Source organism: Argiope bruennichi, chromosome 1, assembly GCF_947563725.1.
Source record: "Argiope bruennichi chromosome 1, qqArgBrue1.1, whole genome shotgun sequence".
Lineage (NCBI taxonomy): Eukaryota > Metazoa > Arthropoda > Arachnida > Araneae > Araneidae > Argiope > Argiope bruennichi.
The window spans coordinates 102,274,900-102,301,875 of NC_079151.1; the positions used below are offsets into that span (position 1 = coordinate 102,274,900).

The 26,976-nt window shown below is 28.0% G+C and overlaps 1 protein-coding gene across 1 annotated transcript; it reads left to right on the forward strand.

Annotated features, from left to right (window-relative positions):
• Positions 1 to 5,782: 5,782 nt before the first annotated feature.
• LOC129973921 (sodium-coupled monocarboxylate transporter 1-like) lies at positions 5,783 to 26,976 on the forward strand. Its single transcript, XM_056087525.1, has 12 exons — positions 5,783 to 6,127; positions 7,840 to 7,905; positions 9,869 to 9,988; positions 12,006 to 12,157; positions 13,933 to 14,073; positions 14,874 to 15,009; positions 17,317 to 17,524; positions 20,380 to 20,534; positions 21,368 to 21,603; positions 24,477 to 24,586; positions 25,306 to 25,403; positions 26,897 to 26,976. Exons 1-12 carry the CDS (start codon positions 5,783 to 5,785, stop codon positions 26,954 to 26,956), a joined length of 1,827 nt encoding a protein of 608 aa, XP_055943500.1. The 3' UTR covers positions 26,957 to 26,976.

The window sequence follows — 26,976 nt, forward strand, 5'->3', positions numbered from 1 at the left end:
TTTATCGTTGATACTACACCGATAATTTATATATAATAATTAATGGTGCAAACTCTATATTTAATGCAATCTATGGAAACAATGTGTTTAAAAAAATAAGGAGTTCATTAAATTATAAATTATGTAATAAAAACATTTGAAATAGGTAATTACTCTTTTAATATAAAATGTAAGAAAAAAAGCAGAATGCCACTTCATTGAGGAACGAAGAAAATTCTCACATGTATCAGAATGTTGAAATATAAGCGAATCAATTAATTACGCTAATTATTAACTTTCGTCCATTTAATCGAAAAGTCCGTTACTTCGTGGTCCATTTAACCTAGTTTTTCTGTAACTTTTGCAGGGAAAAAAAAATGGAGAAATTTTTGGGCAATTATTATTTATAAATTCTACGTTTGGCGGCCTACAGTGCTTGGAATTTGTAAATATTTGATTACTAACTTTTGCAAGTATTTATGAAATGATAATTAAATTTTTTATTTCTGTTTGTATTTGAAAGTTATACTCATAATTAAAAAATGAGATTATTATGGTTACTTAAAGATGAATGCTGTGGTTTACATGATAGCTAAAAACTGGTGATAATTATCTGGTTATTAATCTGATAATTAAACTGGTTAAAATGATAAAATTATAGTTTAAGAGGCGCTTAGTTTTATTCAACATATAATAATCATTAATTGGAATTGTTTTAAAGAGACAGTTTTTACTGATACTGATATATTAAAGCATTTCGAGGATTTATATAGATTTAAGAAAAGAGATTCTTTTATTTTATTTAATACAATTAATTAATTTAATGAGTAAAATTAATTAACAAATCTGGACACTTCGTTATGGTTTAATATAAGAAATGCGAAAATCTTGCTTAACGATATCTTACACTAATATTTTTTTTCAAAGTTATATGCTGTCACAATATTATATTAAAATAACAACAATTAATTTCATCGTTAAAACTCTATTGAATGTTACAAGTTTTTATTAATATTTCTTGTAGTTTCTGAAATTATTGTAACAGCTTTAATCAAATGTGATAAGAAACCTTTAGTGGATATTCAAAATTTTTTGAAGTTGATGACATTTATATTAACATATTTTAAAAAACGGGATAAATATATTTTTATTTTTAAAGTATACATAACATAGTTTTATGCAAATTTATTATATTTATTTTTTACCTATTTTCGAAACCAAATGTGGATTCGAAGAACCTTTTTTTTTCGATTCTAAGAAATATTATGCGAACCAATTTATGAATGCAAATCTAGAGAAAAGTGTATTAAGTATACTGACAAAATGCATAAAGAGTGAAAGTACTTATATTGAAACAATACCTAGTCACGTTTAGAGGCTTATCCATAATAAAGGAAGGAAATGTAAAAAGAAAATTAAATGAGAAATTATGACACCTTGTAGAAGTTCAGCTGGTAAATGGGAAATGATACGTATCCAAGTCAAAAATATTTTCGTTACAGGAAGTCATAATGAGCAGCTGGCCCACTGAATTTATGAACTGACACCTGATAAGGCCAGTCTGAAAGTGTATAGTGAAAAAGAAAATTTTCTTTAATTCTTTCTCACAAATTTATTTCACAGCGAATTATTTTATCCATAAATTGGATTTCGAAAGGATAATCAAAAGTTTAGAGTAGTTAAGTAAGTAAATATTGTAATAAAAATACTAATTATATTCATTTAAACAATTTACTGAGCACAGCAAAAATTGTTTTAATACATAACAACGTTATATTTTTGAGATTTCTTCAATTAATTTTATTTAATATATTTCTTCTTATCAATAACTAATATCTACCAATATTTATCTCCTCCGGTTAAATGATAAATAGTATTTTAAATTTTATTTAGTAACTCATTTAGAATTTTAATTAGAGTATTTTAGTATTTTAATTATAATTTAAAAATTCTTTAAATTAAAACAAATGCATTCGTTTATATTTACTTATTTTCTTACATAGTTAGAGACATTTTATATACATAACTCCTAAAATATATTATTTGAAAGGTTTTGAATATCGATGTATATTATGAGAATAATTCAGTATTTTTCACAATTGTACTAATATTTTACTTTCTATCTTTATTTTGCTTTTCATTTCAGAAATATTTTTTGCTAAAACGAAATGTAAAGAATATATAACAAAATAACCAATTTTTGTATAGAAATTCCAAACATAAATCTTTATAGCAAATTGGAAACTTTCTGTAATCTAGGTAGACAATATAGCTCTTAATAATGTAATATATTCCACGAATAATTTTAATAAGCATAAAAGATAAGCAATCAACTTTTTGTAGTTCGTTCTCAAATATTGTCCAAGCAGCAGAAAAATGAATAGAGTAATTTTTGAAATGCTTTATCATGTATGAATTGAAAACTAGAATTTCAATCTATAATTTTTTCTCAAAATATGACAGAAAAATATATTTAAAAACTGAGATTGTTAACGATTTGGATGTCCAAGAGATTGTTGATCTATTCCTAGACATAAAGTGTCTGAATCACCAGTTTTCAAGAGTTCTTTAGAGAAATATAAAAATAAAATGAAATATTTCTGAATAATTTTTTAATTAATATTTCTTAATAAAATAAAATATTCTCTTTAGTAATATAAATTGATAAATTTTCCTGAATATGCTTATTAATTTTTCACTACAGTAAATACTTACCAAACGCGAGATTACATTATTAATATATGCGTGACAAGATCATATTTACCTAAAAAAATATTATTGAAAAATTGTATTAATATATCTCATATTAAGAACGAATGCATAATTTAAACAAACTTGAATAATTTTTAATTAGAAGAGAAAATTTAACTAAATATTAATTGAAAGGATTTTTATTGCTGATAATAAATAAAAACATACGCGATTATTTTCTTTAATAAAAGCAGGTGACTTTGTTAGGGAAAATGTTTGGAAAAGTATAAACATTTTGTTCATACTTAACAATATATATAATATCATTTTATAATCAGATATTCTATGTCAAAGTGGATAGGCCTTTTGGAAGTCTCTGAGACATTAAAATCAATCACCATCTCATTTTATAGATATATTTATTGCCAGATTTTACAGTTAAGCTCTATATTGCAATTCTGTGCCTTGATTTAAATTTTACATTGATAACCAAGAAGATAAACCATTAGAATTTTCTCGGTAAGAAGTGCTATGGCACGATAAGAAAGGATTTTTCTATGCCTTTAATAAAGTAGTCTCGTCAATCTTCTTTGGGATCGATCTCTTTTGTAAAGTCAGGTCGTTCTGTGTCTTTTTGTATTAATTCATTTAACTTCTTGAAAGATGAAATCCCTTTATCTCTTTTCCACTATTCATGCTTTCATTTTCAAATGAATTTACAAAATCTATTAATTTTTCATTTATAATATCATTTATCGGTTCCCATTCAAAATTTTTTCTTTCTTCTATACTTGAAAATTCTTCGTCGACTATTGTTTTGACAATTTCTGCACATTTCTTTGATTCCATTTTCAATACAAAACAATACTGAAGCTCTTTAGAATATTACTTATTCATGAAGGAAACACTAGTTTTGGACAAATTAAAGGAAAGGATTTAGATAATGCACAAATACAAAACTCATGTTTTTGCAAATATGCATTCAGTAAGGATTAATTCCTGCGCAAATCTTCAAATTCCGTAGGAAGTATCAGAGCAAAAGTCGATTTAATAAACATTTTGGTTATTGCAGAAAAAAGAGAATGCAAACGATCTGATTAAATTTATTTTATCGATTCATTAATAAAAATTTACTTGAAAAACGTTCATCTTGCAAAAAGAAAAAAAAAAGAATACGAGAAATATATTTTGGATAATATCTATCAAACGAGTCCGATTGTCTACGAATCATACTTGTATAAAATAAAAAGAATAACACATTCATTACGTTGTTCAAGATGAATAATGTTCCATTACTGAAGTATGCCAGCAAGAATGGACAATAGATATAAATTGCAAACAGTCCCAAGTAAGGACCTGCTGATTTATGATAATTCCATCTCTTTGAATAAACTCTCTCTTTCTTGCTCACAAAATCTCTAGTGAGCAGAGTGTTTCATAAGTGGCAAGTAACTACTGTTTTGTTTTTCTTTGATTAATGCTGTGTTTCTTGTGTTTTCACAAGTTTTCTTAGTTGCTGTGATATTTATGATTATTATTGAATGAACCGATATGAATGTTAGATCAAGTACTATGAAGCTAAATTTACAATTATACATACACTTAAAATTTCTTTTATGGAGTTTTAAATATAGTTCTTTTTAAGAAATCCATTATTAAAAAGTGGAAAAAAGATCTGAAAGAACGGTTTGTTTATCCAATGGTATTATATTAATGTTATATATTAGGTTAATATTTCCTAACTTTTTTCTTTCCTTTTTTTTGATGGAAATTTTTTAATTCGATTTTCTGCGATTTATTTACAGAAATATTTCAAGAATTTATAGTAGCTAATTATCGTTTGTTATTTATAATGATTATTTAAGAATTTACATGTTATTGGCTTATTGCTCAAAATTTTTTATTTTTCAGTTTACATAGTTTCCTTTAAAATTAAAAAAAAAAAGATTTGATTTTATGGAAATTATTCAAAATTTTGATTTCAGAATCTTTGTATGCTACAAATAAATATTTGTCTTTATAGACATTGAGGCAATATATCAATGAAATGTAAAATTCAGTTGTAACATTTATATTTGTAAAATATAAAAAATTATAAAGAATATTTATTTCATGAAAATTTCAATCAGAACTTGACCTTATAGAAATTAAACCTTGTAGTAAAGTCAATCAAAACTTAAAAATTCATTTCTTCCAAACGATAATGATGAATTAATTTTTTTCTATATAACAATACTCTTAAAAAGTAAATTCAAAAGTTTCGGCTAAATTATTTATTATTAAATATTTTAGAATTATATTAATCTCTAACATAAGTCTAGAGAATAATCTGAGTGGTTGTCAATTTTTTAAAAATATTTGGTGCTTAATTTACCATATTTATTTTATTGATATTAAAATTGTAATAAAGTTAAAAATTATACGTAATTAAAATTAATTTTTTGCTCTATTTCAATACATTATAAGCAGTAAATTCTTATGGTTTGCTTGATTTTTTTTGGAAATACTTTATGTAAACGAGAATAAAATATGGTTTTTAATGGCTTGAGTTTTTTTTTTAATTTTTCCTTCCTTCAATATGTAACAAACTTTTTACATCAATTTAAATAAAGTGATTAATGAATTTGTATTCAATAAAATAAACGAATTGAAAAAGTGGAAAAATGTATTAAAATTATTACAATTTTGGTATGGTATATCTATCCATGTCTAGGAGATAAAAATTCATTTTAAAAAAAGGATATATAGAATTTTCTATTTCATTTTATGACTTTGGAGCATTTAAGATAAAAATGTGACATAGATCCACAATATGAAGGAATATATACATACATGAAACCAAGAAGTTTTTTAACGAAGAGCATAATGCTTGCTCTTAAGTCTTACAAAAATTCAAATTACTTCACTTTGATTCCTTACCGGCCTCCTATTTGTTGAAGAAATATTCTCCTTCTAGAGAGCCATTTAATCTCCAAAATCAAAAGGTTAAACTGTTGATCCTTGATGTTAAATAATCAATTTATCTATGTATATATCAAGGAAATTATTCCTTGAATTGTATATAGCATTAAAGAATTATTTACTTTTTAGGATTATAATTTTTACCTGCAAGATGGGGTCTGAAAAAGCTGTTTTAAGTGTTGTGGATTACATTCTCTTCGCCCTCATGCTCCTGGTGTCGTCGGGAATCGGGGTGTATTTCCGATTCTCGGGTGGAAAACAGAAGACGATAAACGAATATCTCTTGGCTGGAAAGAACATGCCTATTCTACCTGTTGCTTTCTCTATCATGGCTTCCTATCTTTCAGCCATCACAGTCATTGGGACACCAGCAGAAGTGTACATATTTGGAATTCATTTAGCATACACAAGTTTTACGTATCCTTTAGGTGTCTTGATTGTGTCTTATGTTTGCCTGCCTGTTTTTTTCAAGATGGGTGCATGTACAGCCTACGAAGTAAGATTGTGATATGATAATTTGTTTAAAATTATTTGTAATGGAGAACTTAATTTCGAATTTCATATAATTTCTAAGTCTGGAATATTTTTCAATTTTTCAAGAGTAGATTTTTTTCGAAAAGCTAAATGAATGAATTTTATGAAAACATAACTAAAATTACAATTGTTATCAAATGTTTAATTAATTTTTCTATATACTGATTCTTTTTTATGATGAAAGATTAGTTTTTTTTCTTCAAAAGTTGAATAAGATATAAATACCTTATGTTTTGGATGTCCCTTGAATTTTTTGAAGAACTCATAAAAATTCCAATCATTAAATCTTCTTCTATTAGGAACATTTTGTCAAAACTTTTGTATTTAGCTATCTCCTATTGTGAAAAATTAACTCTCATTTAATGTATTTTATGCATTTTGTAATGTTTCTCAACTTAATATGTAATGTTTTTTTTCCTATTCTTTTTCTGTACCAATATGCGTTTTCCCTAGAGGGTTTTATTATTGTTTGCAAAGGTTCCAATGTCACCAAGTGTAGTTTTCTCTTTTGTCTAGGTGGGGTTGCTCTTTGGCGGCTCCATTAAGTTTCTCGCATCGCCTCTGGATAGGTCGGGGTATTTCACAGTTTATTCTTAATCATATAAATACCTTATGTTTATATCTTATGTTACCCTTTAAATGGATAGTATTAAAATATTTTTTATTTAAGAATATTTTGATTTGTATTGCAAGATTCAATTATGAATATTCTCTTTTTTTAAATTATGCAAAATTAAATTTTCTTTTGCATTTTTGCGACAAATTTTGATGGCATTTTTTTATATTAGCTAGATGGCAAATTGTTTGTGCGTTTGCATGCATATTTTTCATTTGTTTTTTTATGTTGAATTCATTCATGTTATATTGTTTGAAGTATACATTTTCTCCTTTGTTTCTTTTTATATAATGAGTGCTTTTTTTATATTTTAATTCATGAAAATTCTTATTTCCATCACTTTTTTTCATCTTGTATATTTTTTAACTGTTAAATAAATGTATAAATATCCATATGAAAATTTTTCTATTTTCTATTTTTATTTCCTATGCTTTAAAGTGTTTTGGATATGTCTTATTTTCAGTCTTTGAAACATATTTCCACTATTTTTAGAATATTTATTTAAGTCTCTATTTTAAAATTGTCGTCACGTAAAAGGTTTTAGCATAAGTGTTAGGGAAAAGAAGTTGGAGATCCAATTTTAATTAAATGATGGGAATGGATTTGACAAATTAATTAAGCATATGGAAAAAATAATCTAGATTGAAGTATTCTCCATTCTGACAACAAAACTCTTAGCTGCTGTATAGCTTGCGAGAAAATTGTTAATCAAATTTACGATGGCGGAAAAATTGTATTGAATTGCAATGCTTTGATAAAAAAGCTTGTGAAAAGATACTTAAAGGTAGAATAAGAAGGTCACTGATAAGTGGTATGAAAGAAATAAAAAAAAATATCAATTATATCAAATAACACGAAAAACGAAAGACATAGACCTTGTCAAGCAATTATAATTTAATTCTGATTCCTCATTTTATCTTGTATAGCTGATATTATGATTTTCATAAAAGCTTTTTAAACAATAGTTCAAATTTATAAAATGAGTTATTTTTTTAATTAACAATTTCTTACATTTCTCTTATAAGATTTATATAAAATGTTTTCTTTATTTATTATAGTACTTAGAAAAACGATTTGGAAAATTAACTCGAACCTTTACTTCTGTGGTTTTTGTGGTGCAAACGGTAAGATTAATAAAATATTTCTTGAAAATGTTAAAACATTATTAAAAAAGTTATATATTCCTCCAATTTTTTTAAAGTATTTCTGTATAATTGGATATAAGCTGCCCAGATATTTGAATTCCAAAAAATAATTTTTCGGTTTAAAATTTTAAAAAAATGAAATTTTTCCTTCAAATTTACTTATTTTTTGTTTAAAAAAAACTTTTTTTTTTAATTTTTAGTAAGTGTTAATAAGGGTTTTTTTTTCAAAGCCTCCTATAGAAAAAGTAGAATAATGGATCCAATGAATTTAAAGATTTTAACGCGCAGAAATATTAAGATAAAACTAGCTTAAATCAAAATAGATATTTTTCGGAATAATATTATATATATATATATATATATATATATATATATATATATATATATATATATATATATATATATATATATATATATATATATATAATTAATTTTCTAAAATTTATAAAATTTAATAACATTTTTTATAGTTTTCGTTGTTAATAATAGGCATAGTTTGATTTAACAACAATTAGATTTTTTGAAAAATCAAGAAAAGTTTAATTTTTAAAATTTATTAATGATTTTGTAGTCAATATATTTAAGAAATTATTCTTAATTTTACTTAAGAAATAATTATTAACACACAGAAATAATTGCAGACCATTGAAATCAAATATTAATCGAAAAAATCTCCATCTTGAGATTAGTCAAGTTTCCAGTAAAACGAATGAAATAATTTCTAGCCACATATAAATTTACATATAGATTTATAAATCATAAATCGTTTTTATGAAACCAAACATATGAATAATATAGAACGCAGTTGTAAATTTTACAGTAGTGAAGGTAAAATGCTCTAGTTAATATCTATAATGTTATTAATTTTCGTTTTCCTAATGAATTTGACATGTATTTAAAAAGTGACTTGGAAACTGTTGGTTTTTGGGCATTCGATTTATGTGCCTAATACTTCGAATACTTTTTTTCTATTCATAATAAAATAATGTTTTCTTTCTATTTATTTGTTGCTGCTCGAAATCTATCAAAGGTAAAGAAAAATTAACTGGAGTCTTAATAAAATTGATTTTCCTTCCAATAACGATCTTAATTGATTGGATAGAAGTTAAAACAGAAATGATAGTAAAATAATTAAAATTAGAAACAAACAATGAGTAGTTTCAAGAAAAGTATTTTGCTTTATATCATACCAAAAATTAAATGATTGACTAGTTACATCATAAAGTAAACATTCGAAAGGCATTAATCTTGATAAATGTCCTGTCAAAATGACTTCATATCTTGCTAAATATTTGCCCTATCTTTCGAGTTTTAAACTAATGGAATATGCAGAAGTAAAATTTAATTAAATATTTTAAAAATTGGTTAAAAATAGACGAAAAAACTGTGCGACTAAATTAATGTCATTGAAAAGATAATTTTCTAAAGTTTTCTAATGACACAAAATTCTCTTTTGTGCAGTAATATTTAAAAAAACAGTGGTTAAAAAAACTTAAATATTGAACTTAAATATCAAGTAAATAAATTTTCATGAAAATCGCTACGAGATGCACATTTTTATCTCTAAAGTATATCTGTGCGAAATTCCGCTCTAACGGGTTTGCCTTACTGAAAGCACTGGCACATACAGACGCCTGCATGCAACAAATTTACACACGCAGACACACGCACACGCACGCACGCAAACACACACAAATGCATGCTCACTTGTGGATTCATCCTTATTATTAATTTACATTATTCATTATTTCCACATTTATATACGCTTCTTTTTATCCACAAACTCAATGTACAAAGAAGAAGCATGTTAATTTTGTTTATAATCAAAAGGCAATATGCTATAAGAAAGGATATAAGAAAATATAGCAATAATGGATAAGAAAATAATAATAAGGAAAAATAGTAGATAATCTTCTCATAAATTTTTCATTTTATTTTCCAGATGCTTTACATGTCTGTAGTTTTATACGCTCCATCTCTCGCATTAAGTGCGGTGACGAATTTGTCCACTTGGACATCTGTTCTATCAGTTGGAATGGTTTGCACGTTTTATTGTACTTTGGTAAGAACATTCTTCCCAATATTTTATTAATTCTTCAAGATTTCTTTAAACAACAGAATATCAAATTTAGTTGCAGCTTATTTCTTATCATTTTATTCTAAAACTGAAGTAAAGAGTAAAACCGGCTGAAGTGGTCTCCGCGAAACTTTCTCGGATATTCTTCAATAAAGGCTGCTTCTTCCTCCACCCTATAAAATTGTGGGCCTAGAGCAAAATCTAGAATACCTTGCATGGCAATGGTGGACAATTATAACGAAATGTGATATTTGGATTAAATTTACCATTTTATTGAATCTATCACAAGAATATTGATTAGATTCACGAGAATATTGACGATCTAGCACAGGAATATTAACGAGATTGATACCAAAATTTGGCACTAAACTGCAACTGTAATCTTAAGTTAATTTACTTAATTTCATTAATTTAAATTGATGTATTTGTGAATTATTGCATTCACGTCTATGCGAAAGTACATGCAGACAGACGGCCAAATAATTGACGGATTTGGTTCAAAATTTGCTAAGTTCTATATTTTAGATTTTAATTCTGAGCACGAAATATTTGGTAGTTATCGAGTTCACTTTTACTGAAACAGCAAGACAAACAGACTTGCATGGATGATTTCGTTAAAAATGTGGAAAAAAAAATTTACAAATTTTGTCGTAATTCTATGTACCAAATTTCATATATCTAGTTCAAATCATTTGTAAGTTATCGTGTTCATAGATAGACAGACATAATGACAAAAGTATGTTTTTCGGATCCAGGGATATTTGAAACAAGGTGATTCGTCAAAATCGTAAGTTCGAATGTTCGAAAGAAATTTTTGAAAAAACATTCGAAAATAGTTATATTTTTGAATATTTGAATAAAAAAGATTGGAAAAATATCTATGAAATCAAAATATACCAGTTAAGAGGCAAAAGATTTTTAAAAATTGGGGAAAAAGATCGTTTTGGCTTAAAAAGTAAAAATCTTCTAATTTAGAGATTTATAAAATCATTGCAAATAGGTTAAGAAATATATTATCCAGTTCCTGAGCTGAAACGTAAGCTGCATTTTTAGCCATTCTTTAAGTAATGCAGTTTGAATGAAAATTAACAAGAAATATTCAATTTTTTTTTCATATTGTGAAGCAATAAAACAACTATAAAATATTACTAATTGGTTATATTATTTATTCTTCAGTTCAGGAATTGCAGAATACGTTAAGAAACTATTACTCTAAATTTGAATAAAAATATTTATTAGATTTTAATTCATGAGATTTATCGTAAGAAAATTTTACCACAGATTAGAATTTGAGAAAACAACATTCGAAGATATAAATTAGAATTAAAACGTATGTAAATGCAGATAAAAAAATCAATGTAATTTCTCAACAAATAGACGTAAAAACAAAAATTAAATAGTTTTATTACTAAACCTGTTCAAACACTAAGAATATTAAATTTTAAAAATTTTGCAAATAAAAACTAATTTTCAACGTATTAATTTGTGGCAGATTGGTATGAGCGAGGATAGAACCTAGGACCTTGTGGTTCGCAGCCGAGTAAAAAAGACCACAAGACAAAAGCAATCGCCCGTGTAACGCAGATGTTAACTGGCTTATAAGCTTTAACCACAAACTCTCCCTCCAGTGAGTCGGAGGTGAGACCAACGATATGACTTGTGATGTGTTGTGGCTGTTGAGTTTAATGCGCCTTAACCCTTTCGATTTGGTGAGCGTGTGTGAGTGGTGCCATTGCGTCAAGTGAGTCTAACGACTTTGGTTTGCTGTGGGTAGATGGCACCACAACAGCTGTATGAAGGTTGAAGATTCTTAAACCTGGGACTTTGTGGTTCGAAGTCGATTAACATGACCACAATACAAAAGCAATTGTCCGTGTTTCGTAGTTGTTAACTGGATTATAAGCTCTTCAACTCAAATTAAATGATTGTGAAAAACTATTTCTGGCATGAAAACGAATGCTTGTGTAATTACAATTGGCTATATAAAGTTGTATTATTTCAGGGAGGAATGAAGGCTGTGCTGTGGACGGATTTGTTCCAAGCATTGCTTATGTTTATTGGAATCTTCGCAGTTCTTATCAAAGGATTTTCGGACTTTGGATTCAGCGAGGTTTTCAGAATCGGTTATGAGGGAGGCAGAATTGCAATACCAAGGTAAATATTCTGTTGTAAATCCAATTTAATCTTTAAATTATAAATAATTAAAGGAAAAACATCATTCAGAATTAAATTAAAAGGAAACTTTTTTTGAGATTTGTAAGAAATGCATTGAAATAAGCAAAGCTGATATTAATACGTCATTTCCCAAATTTTGGAATCTGGAATGAATTGAATACTTAGTATGTTTGAATTACAGTAGTGTAAGGTAAATAAAAAGAAAATAATGGGAATTTAACAATAGGTCTTTTATTTTATTTCATTTGCCATAACGCTTTTGTAATAAAATATTTTGATGTAGTTAAAAGAATGTAATATCGTTCACATCACTATCAAGTATCATGCCTGACAGCCACATATCTTCTGCATATAATATTTGAATCCCCCCCAAGTAACATAAATATGCTAATACCAAAAAACTCAAGAAAGGAAACAAAAAATTCATAAATTTTCATTATAAAGTTTCAGAATCATTAATCCACTGCCTTTCTTAATTCATAAAGCAGCACTCAGGTCATAAAATGTATCAGACTCACTGAAAAGGGTTAATACTACAACCATCATCGGTGACCATCTACTCTTCCACCATATTAATAGTATTAAATAAGAAATGGAAATTAAAGGGGCCGTTGACACTTGATGATGTATCTAGAGGACATGATATTTCACTTGAAATAAAAATTGGTGAAAGCGGTACTCCATACACTTTATTTAGATAATGTGACAGTGGAAATTTATTCAAGGTTTTCTTCAACAAGAATGTATGGAGAAGTAGAGTTTTTGAGATTGTTCTCAAAAATGTTCGGAGACTGAGAACAGAGTCCTTTGGTGATATATTTAGATGTCATTAGCTTTTATATAAAATAAAATATCTCGTGTACAAAAATACTTTGATTTCGTCAATTATTTTAAATATAAAGACTCTGGAGAAACAATTGGTCACCGAAGAAAATTAGTAATTTTTTTAAATAAATTTAATTCTTCTTTCAAATTGCAGGGTAAATAATTAGTCAATAGATGAACAAATATATGTATAATTAGACATGTCCAAATTAATTATCACTGTTTTATAGCATTGAAAAGAGCAGAGTTTATCATGGGTACAAAGAGCAGTAAAGAGTAGAGAAAAACTATTTGTGATAGTTCTATAAAAAAACCATTGATATTGTGGAAATAAGCATGTTTACAATGGTTACAATTACATGTTTAATCACATTGTTTAATGCATTAACAAGGAAATAGCACTCTTTTCCATTAAATGAAACCCCCAGGGGGCACCTCGAAATGAGGATGAGATGCTTCCGGCATGGTGGTTGGATCTCGCCACCCTGGAGGGTACACTAATAGGTGGGGGATCTGACTCCTCCCATCGATGACGGGATGTACTTCCTTCGGGGAGGGTTGTACCGTGGCCGGTGACGGCCCTTAAGACTCAACCACAGTTCCTACCAATGTTGCTGTTGCGGCGGTTCGGTCATTCAGTTTTATGGTTTAAATCCGTGTGCCTTCGTGGCTGGTCGGAGAGTTGGATGGTTGACTTTCCATTAAATGACAAGCCACTTTCCATTAATTGAAGCCCGAAACCACCCTGACACTATCTATTGAGAGTTGAGACAATAGAATGAAACAATAAAATAGAAGAATTTTTCCAGAAATATATATATATATATATAAATTTGACATTGTCAACTTTTCATTGATTCAAAAAATATTTGTAAATTAATAATATACGCAGCCCAAATTTATTAATGCTTGTATTGTTTCTTTTTTAGCCTTGGTCTAAACTTAACTGAGAGATACACTATTTGGAATGTTCTAACTCAAGGCTGTCTTTACGCTTTGATGAATTTTGGCGCAAATCAGGTTCAAATTCAGAGATTGCTTACATTGAAAAATATTTCCCGCTCTCGAAAGTAAGATATATTTTGCTGAAAATTATTAAGAAGGGATATAATTATGTTGATAGAATGAATAATTGGAACTCTTTATGGTTATCTTTCTCTAATAATAGATTTAGATTATTAATTTAATACATAAGAATAAGTTTGGCATTATTTTATTTATTCTTTATATTTTACACATTTATCTATTTAATTTAATAAGCAGTGATGTTGTAAATGATATTTGTGAAAAATATTGCTTTTATGTTGCGAATTTTAAATTTTTATAGAATGTTTCCATTCTCATCGTGCTACATTATTTCTGGATCGTTAAAGGAAGACATATACTGAAAATTGGAGAATTGTTTTAAATGGAGCACAAATTATATTTCATAATGCTTGAACCCCTAAAACTATTATCAAAAAATTTCATATAATCCTTATCAATAATGTTAAACATAATATTCTCGATAAACCGATATTTTATAAAAAAGAATTTCAATGCTTAAACGATTAAAATTACCTAATTTATGAATCCTAGAATTTAACTATTTTAGATAAAATTTAAATATCAAACATTGTGAAACATGAATTTTATTTATAATTGCATCATTTTATTTTTCCCTTGCCATTATATTTCTTTAAAATAGTAGGATATTCATAATCCATATTATTTAAAATAAATGAGAAAACAAAATTAATTTCAGAAATAGAATAATTTTACATTAAAGTGGAATTATTCTTTTAATTTTTATATTATTCTGAGTCATAAATTTTTTTCCAATAATCTAGAAAATAATTATCATGTGCAATATTTTTGTGCTTATTTTCAGGACATTGTATTTAAGCATTCCTCTCAACATTTTATTTTACTGTCTCACCTGCGTCGTGGGCCTTGTGGTTTATGCACATTTCTACACATGTGATCCCCTTACATCCCCTAGCAAGCCAATATCTGCTGCAGATCAGGTGTAATATATTTTCAAAATTCTAATGCTATACAGAAACTATATCCATTAATCTTATTGCTTTCATTTAACTTTTTAAAAGAGATTCGTTCAAATTATACTATCTAAAATCGTCTGAGTTTCAGTGAAGTAAATGATTGTGTTTTTATTAGTATAGTGCCCAAGGAAAATAATGCAGAATTAGTTTACTTTATAACTTACGATTTTAAAATTAAAGTGTTTATGCATGTGCAAACGGGGAAGAAAAAAATCTATAGAAATTACAAGCATGAAAATTTGTTCACAGGTAATTGTAATGATGAATCAATGGACTCTGAAGTCCGAATTTCAAATTTAATGAATAAATGTTTTATCCAATCTACTGTGTTAGTTTGGGTGGATTTTCGAGCGTATTTCTCTTCAGTATCATTTCTAATGATTTATAAGAAGAAAAAAAAAATTAATCGTCGAAACCAGCAAACAATTGTCACTTTTAGAAAATTTATTTTGCATCTTTAAATTGATTATTTGAATTTTGAATAAAAAAAAATAGCTTTTTTTCCCCAAAAAAATTCTAAAGACTGAAACTGTAAATACGGTATTCAAATTTTTAACTTTGTTATTCTTCTAAAAAATTTTGTGGTGATTATTAAAATATTTCACTCTATTTCGAATGCCCAAAATTCCTTATTAAATCAGAGAATTTTGAATGAAAGCATTTTCCACCTTTGGCAGTTTTATTTTTTCTCTGTTTTGTCAAGGCACCAAAATTTTCATCGCTGATTCACCATGAGAAATTTAATTGTTCTGTTTTTGCAAGGCACCAATTTATAAATAAAATAATCAATAAATTTTTATATTTAATTTTTAATAGTATCTTTTATACAGCACTTTATAATTTTCATTGTATCTCCTTTTTTCGCGAGTCTTCATTTGCAGTTATTTTTGATTTGATCATCTGTAATTAAATAGGCTTAAGTGAGAAAAAATAAAGCTGCAGGATCATTATTATTATTTTTACTTCATTTTCATAGCATTTATTTTATAATTTTTCTACTTTCATTTTTATTAGTCATTTCACGAGATGGCTGTGCAAGCTCTACCATATGTAATAATCAAATATTTATATAAGCATCTTTTAAAATCAGTGAATATTCTTTTAAATCAATGAACATTTTTTAAAAGATTCTTCCATACAGATTATTTCAAAAGATAAAGCAAAAGTAGTGAATAGTTTGGAATTTTACAAATTCAATAATCTTCCTCGAAGAACGGTTCACAATTTCGAAAAAGTAATCTCAAAGGAATGCGCAATACCTAGCTAGGACCGTGAAAAAAAACCCCAATAAAAATGTTTAAATTTTGAAAAAAAAATATTCTCTGATTAAAATTTCGAGAAAGATACTCTACAGAAACGTACAATGCATGAGAAATGCTTAGTGCATCTAAGTTTTTTTACTGTATTTATGAAGAAGAATTCTTAAAACTTCTAATTAAATTATGAAATATGCAGATTTAAACACTGTTTTGTAGTTTTCATTGGAAAATTTGAATTAAGGTATTGCAGAAAAATTACTTTTGTCTTAGAGTAAAAATTTTGGGTAAGATCTCAGGTAATTTTATAGGCACATGAATACCGGATTGAGGAATTGAAAAATAGTTTGAAGCTAATACTTATAACTAAATACAAATTTTGAACACCTTTTCTGCAGCCTTGTTAAAGGCGCTGGAAAAAGAAAATCTTTCATCACATCATCCAAAGCACTGTTTTCAAGGTTGATTTTTTTCCCGCAATAGATATGACAATGCTTAATGTTATCTAGCTCACCAGATATTACATATATAACTCATTAGCAGAGAGTGTTAAAATTAAATTTTGTGGCACAAAATCGGAAAGAATTAGGTAGGAGGAGAGGGTGTCATTGCCCTAGATGGCATTAGTAACAACAAAGGAATGATAACATGATGTATTATCGCATAATGATGCTTTAAAAATAAAGCATTGAAAGTTTTTTTAAGTCTAAATTCCTTAAATATGTAAAAAAAAAAAAAAAAAAACAATAAATAAAACAAAACTGAGTAAGGGACGATTTTTCAATCCTATTTTGATATTTTTTCAAATAGTTTAGTAAACTGCAGATTAATTTCATTTTAATAAATTTGAAAATTAACTCCTGATGAAATATTTGTTACTTCGTTAAATTTCTATAAGCATTTTAAATTACGCATCGTCTTATATTCATATCAGCATGCGATAAACCCCAAAAAAATTTATAGTTAATTTCATTTTTTCATTATTAATGTTCTGTTTCTTTGCTTTTTTCACCAGCTGTTGCCTTACTACATGATAACGGTTCTCAGATCGTATCCTGGATTACCTGGTATCTGCATTTGCGGAGTGTTCAGTGCTGCCCTGAGCACGGTGTCTTCAGCTATGAACTCTCTTTCCGCGGTCACTATGCAAGATCTCGTCAGGCCTTTCCTCGCATCCAGGAGATACTCAGAAAATACAATGACTCTCACTGCCAAAGCAATAAGTTGGTGAAAGCACATGTTTTTTATTTAACCAAAGTTAATTTTCTTTCAAAGACGACCCCCTAAGTCTTTAATTCTAGCCGCATTTGGCGACTAGCTTGCTCGCCCATATTATCGATTATTTATGCTATTAAATAGTTAATCTGAAATGTCTCTTTTTTAATATAATAAGTATTTAAATAGTATAAGTATAAATAATAGTAATAGTATAAGTATTAAATAGTTGAATTAATTGCAACAAATTATTGTAGGCAGAAATCAAAAGTGAAGTTATTGCTAAAGAAAAAAGGAAATGAAAGTCCTATTTCTGAATTAATGCCACAAAAAGTAATCTTTATAATCATAATTTTACCACTGGCAAAAGCACGCAATTGAATATTTTAACGGATGAGTTTGAATTCATAACTTTATAAGCATCGTAACGTTGTAAATTAAATTTGTAAAATTTCTTAAAAGAAAAAAAAAGAGTATATAGAAATAAAATCGATATCATTAAAGAGTTTTTTTTTTTTAATTTTTAAGATAATTTTTTGTGAAATGAATAGTTTTGGAAAATATGGTTATCTATTTCCGTAGGTAAATTACAGCGAATATCCACCAAAAGATAATTCTTCTATTAAATCTTCTTTATTTCTTAATTAATTTAAAATCATCTGATTTAATGAAGTGCTTGACTCTGCGATCAGCATTTATATATAATTATATTTAAATAGCAAAATCTTGAATTAAATGCATCTGCAAAAACAATAATATTTTCAAATACAATAGTTGTTGAATACCATTCATTCATTCAGTACTAATACAATACCGTTGCGTAAACATGCGGAAGGAGCAACCGAACGCAAATGTGATTAAGTACAGGGTTAGCAATAAATGTTACCCACTTCAGAGGACTCTAAAATGTATTCCATTGATCCAAATGCTATAAAATTTGAACTTCAGATTATTGAGATGATGCCCCTTCACATTTATTAAATAAAAAAAAAATTAGTACAAACTTCACCGTTAGGTGGCGTTGTAATACACATAAAACCATTTAAATGGTTTAAATTGTTAAAAAAGTAAAAATAAAATTGCCAATATGTCCTCTTTCATTTTCAACAATATGCTCTAATCGAAGAACCATATTTTCTATAGATGACTGGAGTGAGTCTGCCGGAATATAAAGAATATGGCGCCTAATGTTGTCCTTCAGATCTGGTAGAGATGATGGCCTTTGATGGTAGATATTGTACTTCAAATAACCCCACAACCAAAAGTCGCAAGTGGCGATGTCCTGCCGGCGAGTCGGCCATGCTATTGGCAAATGATGGCTGATAACTCGTGATTCCGTGAAATGCTGTATTAACAATCGCTTTACCCGACGATCGATATGAGGTGGTGCACCTTCCTGCATGAAAATGATATCTTGAAGGTATCCACGTTGTAGAAGAGTTAGGATTACAAATTCCTTCAGCATATCATGGTACCGTTGTTCTGTGACGGTACAGATATGGATTCCATTTGAAGTTATCTCTTAAAGAAATGCGGTCCAATGATAAAGATAACTGTAAAACCACATCATACTGTCACTTTTTCAGGGTGCAAGGGTTTTTCCTGGATAACGTGAGGGCTTTCCTCTTCCCGAATTCGACAGTTGTGAGTGTTAACTTGCCCATTGAGGCAAATGTGGGCCTCATCCGTCCACAGAATGTTCCATGGCCAAGTTGAGTCAACCACTATTCAAGCAAGGAACTGAAGCGCAAAAGTTTTACGGACCTCTAAGTCCCCATCCTGCAACAGGTGCATAGACTTGATTTTGTATGGATAAAAATGCAAATATGCCGTACAATTTTTCATACAATTGAATATGACATATTCAGAACAACTGGCAAACTCACACTATTATATGGCGACTGACTGCTGGCTTCAAAGAGCGCGGCTGCAACATTTTCGACGCTGGAAGTCGGGATTTTTTTCGTCCTCTACCTGAAACAATACCAAGTTGCCCAGTTTTTTCAAATTTCTGCATAATCTTGAGTAGGGAACTTGGAGACATTGGGACTCTTCTTATCTGCTTCATACGACGAAATTCCTTTAGAGCTGCAACAGAGTTTTGTTGGTTCTGGTAGAAGAATTTCACGATTAGCGCTTTTTCTTGCAACATAAGTATGACGAACAGAGAAGAAACTAATGTTCGTAAAGAATCCACCTTCTTTTTGTCCAAAGAAAAATGGTAACAGGCATTTGCTGTAACGCAAATTATGTTTCACATTTTCAATACATATAAATGCCATTTATTATCTGCTTCATACGACGAAATTCCTTTAGAGCTGCAGCAAAGTTTTGTTGGTTCTGGTAGAAGAATTTCACGATTAGCGCTTTTTCTTGCAACATAAGTATGACGAACAGAGAAGAAACTAATGTTCGTAAAGAATCCGCCTTCTTTTTATCCAAAGAAAAATGGTAATAGGCATGTACTGTAACTCAACTTATGTTTCACATTTTCAATACATAGAAATAAATGTCATTTGTGTTACAGCGCCATCAATTGGGGAATTTTTGTGCTAATTTCTTTTTAATTAATAAATGTAAAGCATATGTGTAGCTTATGTCATAAGACTCATGATGTTAGTTCTGTTGCACCAAATAGAAATTTGAAAACATCAGCAAAATGAATGAAAATCAATGTCACAACCAGAAGAACTACTTGCCACGAGTATTTTTTTTTTGACAACAGAATTATCTATGTGTGATTCTTAGGGTTTAGAAGACGATGATTGTAATCATAATCTTTTGAATGCTTATTAAATGTTTTCAATGATTCAGGCTGAAGAAAATTTAATATAAACTAAATGAATTCTTACCTTCCTTTTAGCACTTTGTTACGGGGGACTTTGTATCCTGCTGACAGTTATGGCAACCTCTTTCGGAAACTTAGCGCAGGCGGCTATAATTTTCTGGGGAATGTGCGGAGGTCCGATTCTCGCTGTTTTTCTTCTGGGGATGCTTACCACCAGGGCAAATGAAAAAGTAACTAATCTTTTTGAACTCATCTATCTTATAACTAGTTTAACCTGATGTATGATGTTTCTGAATCTGCTCTGATTCTGAATTTAATCTGCTGTATATTGTTTTTCAAATTATAAAAACTTGAACGAGATTGATTTTCGTTTATATGAAAGTTAAATTTTAGTAAACTTCTTATCTTTTCCAAATTTTCAAGACATATTACCAAATTATTTTCCAAACTGTATCAAAACATTAATAAACCTTATGCATTGCCTTAGAGAACGCACATTAAACAGAAAATGAAAACGGGCGAATCAAATTTGTTATAATATTTTATCACTGTAGAAAAATTTTAAAAAACATTGAGCTAGCATCTTCTATAAATAACTTATTTTTGCTTCTTTCTGTTGATTATTCTCATCTCATCTGATGTAATCTCAAATACCGACGAATTACAAAGGGGAATTTTTCTTTTGAAAAATTCATTACTGAAGTGTATATCAGTGTACTGGTTTTTAAATACTTTTGGCTAACAATATACTCATGATGAACGAATAACTTTCAAATTCTGATTCAAATTTTTTAACCGTGCCTTGCTTTAAACCAATTAGTCATTTCGTGGGCTCTGCAAGTTGCTTCTCATTCGAAAATCAACTTCAAGTTAATATTTATACAGTAAATGGCTTAGAAAGAAATTTTATGATTACCAATAAGAAAGTGAGATGAATGACTTTCCAATAATAAATGTAAAGAGTTTTTACATTCCGTATCTTTTCCTCGTTCAAATAAATACTAAGTACTTAAAAAATTATAACTAGAGGATCAGAATTCTAATTGATAATTTTTGATTTCAGGGTGTATTAATTGGACTTTTGTGCAGCCTGTGCATGACTGGGTGGATTGGTTTTGGGACTTCGGCCCATGGAGCTCGGCCAAAGTTTTTAACACTCTCTGTAGAAGGCTGTCAAACAAATTCTACTTTGTCTAGTGCAACAACATCATCTATTCTGAACTCCACTGTGATGTCATTATTGTCAGAATCTTCGATACTCAGTACAACTCCTGTTCCCAAAATTAGCGTTGAAACTCCGTAATTGCACCAATGTTTTTATATTTAAGAACCATGCAATAAATTTAAATTATTTAACTAAGCCTACTCAGCGCTCTAAAAATGATGAAATTATTGAAATTTGCATTTTTTTGATAGATCATTCGGTTGGAAAGCTTGACTCCAAATCATATATTCCTTCCTTTTCCCGTCATTTTTAAGTTTAAAAATGACATTTGTAGATTTAAAATTTAAGATCGATTGATACAAAATATTATCATTCAGAAGCTATATCATATGCTCATCTTTCGGGGAACAAACAAATTCTGTGAGAAGAAAATTTAATTTAACGAAACCCGGTTATCAAGTCATTTTTGATATCAGCGTGATAATTACTTTACAGAAAGTGCATTCTGCATAGAACGAAGCAAATAGTAGTCTGAAGGAGCAACATCTTGTGAATAATGCTAGGAGGAAGAGATATCAAAGGGGAGAGGTCCTAATTCTATCTACTACTGCTCTGGATGCTAATGCCGTGGCAAGACAGAGGCTCTGTACTAATCGAAAGAAATTCTCCCTGACAAATCTAAATTATAAGAGACATTACAAACACAATTGCAAGACTCAGAACAGGGCACCTCAGGAGCATGAGGATCATGCCTGATGATTTCAGATTCTATGAAGAATGCACACACTGTCCAGACGTGCAACTGGACCCGGGGCATATTTTTAACTTTTTTATTATTCCAGCCCTCTTCAAAATAGACTTCGACTGCACTAGGGATATTCTTTATTCTGATAAAGCTGAAGATGTGGCCAGGGCTGTTCTGCATGCTTTCGTCCCAATCTAATTGTCTCCTCTCTGTCCTTCTTTTTTTCTTATTTTTTATTGCACTTGTCACACGACAATAACAACAACAGGAGATCCGAAATATTTTTTCACTAATTTGGCATTGCTCTTGGGAAAAAAAAAACTGGCATTGCCATTCGCCATATTCTCAGTCTGGCTAAGGCCATAATGCTTCATTCAAATTTGTCAACTGTTGTTGGTATCAAACACCATTAATTGTTTGGCCAAGTTGCCACAGTTCATGTCAAGTAGATTGTTCTTTGCCATATGTATGGAAATTAAATTTTAAATTCTGCTCTCTGCAAATACTAGAGTGAGACATGAGACAGCAGATAATTTGAATACAGAATTTTACTGATAAAATCGAAATTATCATTGTTACATCAAACTATTTTATTGCTGATATTGAAAATAAAACTAATGAAGTATTAAAACATGCAACAAAAAATCGAATTAATCTTAGTATTTAATACTGAGACGATATTAAATGATTATATAATATAAAAATGTTTTATTTTTGATTTCAAATTGTTTTATTATTATCATTATTTTATAAAATATTGAGCTTTAAACTTTTTAAAAAATATTGAGTTTATATTAAGCAAATAATCTTTTGTTATCTTAAATAATATTTTTGATATTGTACAAAATATAATAGTTGATACAATATAATAATTGAAAATATAATATATGTAATTAATAATTTGAATAAAAAATATAAGAAATAGAATAAGAAAAAATATAGTCAATGATATTGAATTCAAGTAGTATTTTTGTGTATTCTTCAAATTGTAAAATATATATTGAATATTAGAACTTTACAAGTATTATTAGTTTTTAATTTATGCCTCTAAAAACATGAAATGCATTTTTCTCAGACTTTTATTTTGCTTCATGCAAATATTTTCTATTCTCAAATACATTTTTTTTCTTTATATTGAAAACAGAAGCTTTCATATATATATAAGAATTAATATGGATTTAAGTTTGAAAGCTCTGGTTAGTTTTCTAAAAAATTATAGAATTTTTATGTTTTTAAAATTTATCTACAAAAATAATTAAAATTTAATTTAAAAAATCAGATCTTTAGTTACATGCTAACTTTTGGCTACAATAGTACAACGAATTTAAGTCCTCTGAAATAATTAAAGGATATTAAAGATTAAATATTTTATAGGAAATCCAACAAAAATTAATAAGTTCCATTTTTTCAGCTTTCAAATAATACTGGTTGAGAAAATGCATTTTTTAAAATCAGTAAAATAATTTTGTCTGAGAAAAAAGCAGAAATTACTTTTAATATTATTCTGTGTCCAAAGTTTTTTTTTTTCTTTTTTGAAAAATACATTGTAACCTTAACAATGAAAATCTGGTATTGAAAAGAAATACTACCTTAATAAATTATTTTTTTTTTTTGTCAGCGTACACTGAACTGTCTGTTACATTGAAACGCAGGTATTCGAATCAATTGTAATCAATAAAAGGAAGGAAAAACTTAAGCACAACGTAGAAGAAAGGGTAAAGTTTTGTTAGCGTTCGTAATAATTCCACTATGTGACCTCTCCTGGTTCACATGGATGTAGTTTATATTTTGAAGTGTAATGAAGAAAACTGAATGCACATTTACGACATCTTCCCATCGTATGATTGGATCTAAATGCCACCGGATTGTTAAATGGGAAGATTGTTAAGTTATGCCAGTTTGTTAATGAAATTTTTATATGGCCAAAAGTAAGTCAAGTAACTCATAACGGAAAATCTATTACGAATATGGGAAAGTCTAGGCAAAACAATGATCTTTTTTAAGTCATTAATTTTTGAGTCAAATTCTCAAAAAAAAAAAAAAAAAAAAGACAGAAAGAAAGAATGTTATTTTTTTTCCAATAATTTTTACACATGGATTCGCTATTCGCTTTCTTGTAAAATTTTGAAAAAAATGATGCAAATATTTATTTAAAGAAAATTATTTTCATTACGAAATGCTTGAAATAGAAGGAATAAAGTCTTGATGTGATTCTTTGACAAATTGCTGAATAAAAAGAAAGTTCTAATTTCTTTTGTACAGGTACATTTTCCCCCTGTACAGGATATCTTATTTGTGGTATGCGTTTCTTGGTATGTTGATTGGACTTATAGTTGGTTACATTTCTAGTATTATAATCAGTCGTATTACAGGTAAGTTGACAGAGAATATTATTACTTAATAATAATTCTTTAGTTAAATAACTCTATTTTAACATTGTGCTAGTATTGTTTACAAAATATTTCTTCAAAAGATTATAGTTTTAAATTTATCAATTGCTTTTCAAATACTGCTAACACAGAGATAAGTTAGGAAGATGAAAAAATTGTTTTCATGGATTTCCATTTCGGAGCTGGATAAGAACTATTGATGAAAAAACCATACCAATCATTTCCACATCAAGCAAAGGGAACAAGATCTGACACACTGCTAGTTTCTACTACCTTATTTAAAAAACAATGAATATGAGAATCTGATTCGATCAGGGTATTAAGCGTAATTAAAGAGTTTCCAGTTGTGCCTGCTGGTAATTGTACAGAGAATTTACTTTATGATAATTATGAAAAAGAGAGAGAAAATTTCTTAATATTATGGGCCCTTTATGTTAAGAAATGAATCTAAATAAAGCTATGATGGAAATTTGACAATCAAAAGAGAAAAAAAAATTATGAAATAGGATGTCGCAGATTTAATCGTGAAATTATTACATTATTGTTTTTGACTGTCTATATTATTACATTTTGTCATTACGCATCCTAGTGTATTGTATAACGAATTAAATTATCATTCAGTAAGCTGAATAGCTAGAGCTGTCTAGTATACGTATATTGAAGCATTTTACTTAAATATTTGTTTTATATCCGTTGCATAGGTGAATATCCTGATGTTGCAGAAGAATGTTTGAGTCCTGTACTGAACCAGTTTTGGAAAAAGAAGAAGGGTTTTAAAGAAAAAGAATTGGATATCCCAGTAACGTTTACATTTCTACTTTTCTTTAAAACTTAGTCATTTATTTTAAGCGGAAAAAAAATTAGTAATAAATCTATATGATACAAAACACAAAAATGCATGGAAATATAAACAAATTAATGTACTGTAAATGCTATACAAAAATATCCAATTTTCATTTCGCTTACAACTTTTGCTACCGAATCAAAAAAGTAGAATCATAATAATAATACATGTATATGAATTACCTATACCCAAATAATTACCTATACCCAAAATAACACGAAGTATGTGGTACATACAACAGGATGGGCCAAAGAAATAACTTTTTTCGTGATATAATTCGTGTTATGCGGAAGTGGTAAAGTGCGATATCGTTTTTTTTTTTTTTTTTTTCTCCTTATTAAAGTTTTGAGATATGTAAAATGTATGAAACACTTATTTTGGAAGGGTAGGACACGAATGTTATTTGAAATAAAAATTAAACCTCTAATAAACGCATCTAATTGAAAAAAATCGTCAAAAATAAGATGTGCGTTCTTATAGATGGCGAGTAAGATGGAAAAGGAAATGTACCTAGATCATACAGGGGCAATTATGAGTTTAGACACTGTTGAAAATTATAGTTAAAACCCTCCATAAAACGCTATCGCCTTATGCGGCATTTTGAAAAAAAAAACATCATTGCAAAAAGAAGAATTTGGTACAAAGTTTGCCAAAATATAATAATTTTCCTTTAAACTAGCCTTCTAAATAAAATAATCCAGAACTCTCTAAAAGATGATGAATATATGTAAAATCTAAAAACTAGGAAAATATAATTTCAGATACATAGTCTTTAAAAAAATTGATGGAAATTACTTAAATTTGACCAAAATAAAATAATTTTTAAATTAAAAATATTTTTGTCATTAATAAATCTATATTAAGCAATCTGCCAATTTTAAGAAATATTAAAAGATCATTAAATCTTAATGACTTTATGTGTAATAATTAGTAATGCTAATGACTTATTCTACTATTCATCATACGAAAACTGAAGGGAAAATCATTGCAGAAGACGATATATATATATATATATATATATATTATTGTAAAAAATAATTGTATCAAAGTTAATTTAATTTTATATAAAAATTTCTATTTTTAAATTAACAAAGATGTACTTACGCACACTCGCGCGCATACAAACATACTGTTGGCTAAACATTCAAAAGATAGACTTTCATGAATCTATTAATCTATTTTAAATAATCGAAACTTATTCCCAATTTAAAAATAACTTCTAGAATAACTTTTAAATAATAAAGAAAAAGAAAAAGAATATTCGTTTTTTAACATCAATTATAAAATCTACTGAAAATCAAATTTATTTCAAAGCTGAATATATGCAATGTCAATTTTCTTGAGTCAAATTATCAGAATCAAATCACTTGAAATGTAAATAGTTTTGGTTAATATTGAATTTTAAGATAATATTGACTAAAAACAATAATAATCTGATCTTTTTCTAGGAAGAAGAAGAAACAGAATTCTTGACAAATGCTGCAACAATCAAAAACTCGACAGTTTAATGTCGAAGCGAATGAATGGC

Excerpts from the sequence above, each read along its gene's own strand:
- LOC129973921 (XM_056087525.1), top strand. The coding sequence starts at position 5,783 with ATGGGGTCTGAAAAAGCTGTTTTAAGTGTTGTGGATTACATTCTCTTC. Across the intron at positions 15,010-17,316 it reads CAATATCTGCTGCAGATCAG|CTGTTGCCTTACTACATGAT; the intron begins GTGTAATATATT and ends TTTTTTCACCAG. Across the intron at positions 17,525-20,379 it reads TCTCACTGCCAAAGCAATAA|CACTTTGTTACGGGGGACTT; the intron begins GTTGGTGAAAGC and ends CCTTCCTTTTAG.